General features: G+C 40.0%; 1 gene segment (V, D, J or C); it reads right to left on the reverse strand.

The window, feature by feature from the left end:
- Positions 1-1,132: 1,132 nt before the first annotated feature.
- Positions 1,133-2,241, reverse strand: LOC115868689. The segment is given in 2 exon segments: positions 1,133-1,556; positions 2,159-2,241. Coding segments are annotated over 2 exon segments (390 nt in total).
- Positions 2,242-2,268: the final 27 nt, after the last annotated feature.

Consider the following 2,268-nt stretch of genomic DNA (forward strand, 5'->3'; position numbering starts at 1 on the left):
CAGATAAAAGTCCAGGGAAGTTGTGCTAAGGTATTTCTCCCATCAGAACAACACACTTGCTCATTCTTTGGGAGTAGCACAGGCTGACCTTTGAGAATTTCGTTGGAAACCTTAACCCATAGTTCCTACATCCTCAATCTTATCCCTCCAGACTTATTTTGTTTCCAAAAACTCAAAGAATTTAAATTTTAAAAGGAACATGGTTTGCATCGCTCGGGGATGCCTAAAACAGCCAGTTTTATCAAAGAGCTAAGAATTCTTCAGAAAGGATGGAAGAGATAAAACACTGTCTTCAGATGTGTACAGATGTTAGAAGCTATGTTGAGAAATAATAACCCCACATTTTAATATTTTTGTTCAATAAAGATTACTGTGCTTTTATGGCAATAATTTTTGGCGCATGTGTGTGTGTGTGAAAATTTATACACATCAAGACTTTGAACAAGAGAAAGACACAAGAGTGAGGGAGTATTGCAATTCTTTCCCATCTTGTCTCTGTGCCTAGGCATTTTTACGCAGATGTAATTATTCTGTATATTTAATTATGCACCAAATCCAGGAGTTTCTAGGCCTCATTTCTAGTATATTTTGTTAACTGTTTTTTAAAATGTGAAATAACATTGATTTCTCTGGAATGAGCATAATGAAGATAGCCTAACATAAATAACCTGAATACTTAATATTTCATTCTAAAACATTTGCACTTAGACTTTCAATGTTCAGAGTCTTTGCAAATGTGGACAAAGAAAAATCAACCATTTAGTATTTACCATAATGAACTCTCCCAGAGCAAACACCCTAAACCCATAAAGAAACTCCATCTCACAGCCTTATATCCACATGATGCAAACAGTTGTCAGGATGTCCCCTTTCACAAACCAAGTGTAAAGAAATCCAGTCCCAAAGACCCTTCCATATAGCAGTGAAAATTCAAAATTAAACCAGAAAGAGCTAGCACTTACATAAAGTTTACTGTATGCTAGCATTGTCCTAAGTTACACACTAGACATAGTAAAAATTCATCATCACAAAACTAAGTACTATTTTCATTCTCATTTCATAGGTGAGGAAACAAAATCAAAGAAAGATAACTGACTGAAGCCCCCGGCCCCCCCAGCTAGAAAGTGGCAAATTCAAATCCTAGCAGTCTGTTTCCAAAGCCGCAGGCTGTCGGCAGAGTTTGCATCAGGTGTAGACTCAGGAAATCTCACTTCTCGCTGCCGTGTGGTCTTTTGAATTTTGTTACAGCTGAAGGGGGCTCATCTTCACCGTGTCTCTCACAGCACAGAAGTAGGAGGCAGAGTCTTTGATCTGGAGCCCCGTCAGAAGGAGGTAACTATATGTATTAGAGCAACTGAGGAAGGAAGAAAAATGACCTTTCTTCTCCAACCCATCCAGAACATTGTAAGCGAGAAAGACGGGCGCTCCACCATCACTTTGCTGGTACCAGGACAGCCCATTGAAGCCAGTTGTCTGGAATGTACAGTTCACCTTCACAGAGGCTCCTTCCAGAGCCATCAACGCAGGGGGCTGCTGCACGTCTTGTCCCATGGTGCCTATGAGATACAGAGACATGCTGTTACCGGGGCCGTGCTCCTGGAAGCCACACATCTTTAGTAATAACCATTCCTCATAATGGTTAAAGAACATATTTGCCACCATTAAACTGTACATATGAAAAAGCATGCCCATTGAGATCAAGTCCATTCCAACATATCAACCCTACAAGACCAAAGAGAGTGGTCCCCATAGGGCTTTATAGAAAAATACTAAAACGTCTTTATGCCACCGAGCAGCTGGTGGGTTTGAACCGTCAACCTCTCAGTTCACAGCCGAGTTCTTAACTATCACACCCCTGGGGTTCCTTGTACATGTGAATAGTATTGAAAAGGCAAATGTTTTGTTGCTTATTTATTCACCATAATTTTTTTAACTAAGAAACTATTAATTTTCATGCAACCTCCAAAAAAACTGCCTCTAATAGAGGAGTCCATGCATATCAATACATGATATAAAAGAAGAAGACACATAGCCCCACCTAGGGAAAATATGTCGCAGGAAAGATTCTTTTCATCTACAAATGTCAGACATGACAAACATTTCATAGGAAATTACTTTGGAAATTTGCAACTGTGTTTTCTATCTAGTTGAGCCTTACCTTCCATTGTCAGAAAAACATAAAGAAGGAGAATTCCCTGTGTCTGGTCCAGGAGACCATGAGCCTGGCCCAGCATCCCTGGCTCCTGAGCTGCTGGAGTCTACAGACAA

This window comes from Echinops telfairi, unplaced genomic scaffold, assembly GCF_000313985.2.
Source record: "Echinops telfairi isolate 266 unplaced genomic scaffold, ASM31398v2 ScPeMD7_18;HRSCAF=68, whole genome shotgun sequence".
In the NCBI taxonomy this organism is placed as follows: Eukaryota; Metazoa; Chordata; class Mammalia; order Afrosoricida; family Tenrecidae; genus Echinops; species Echinops telfairi.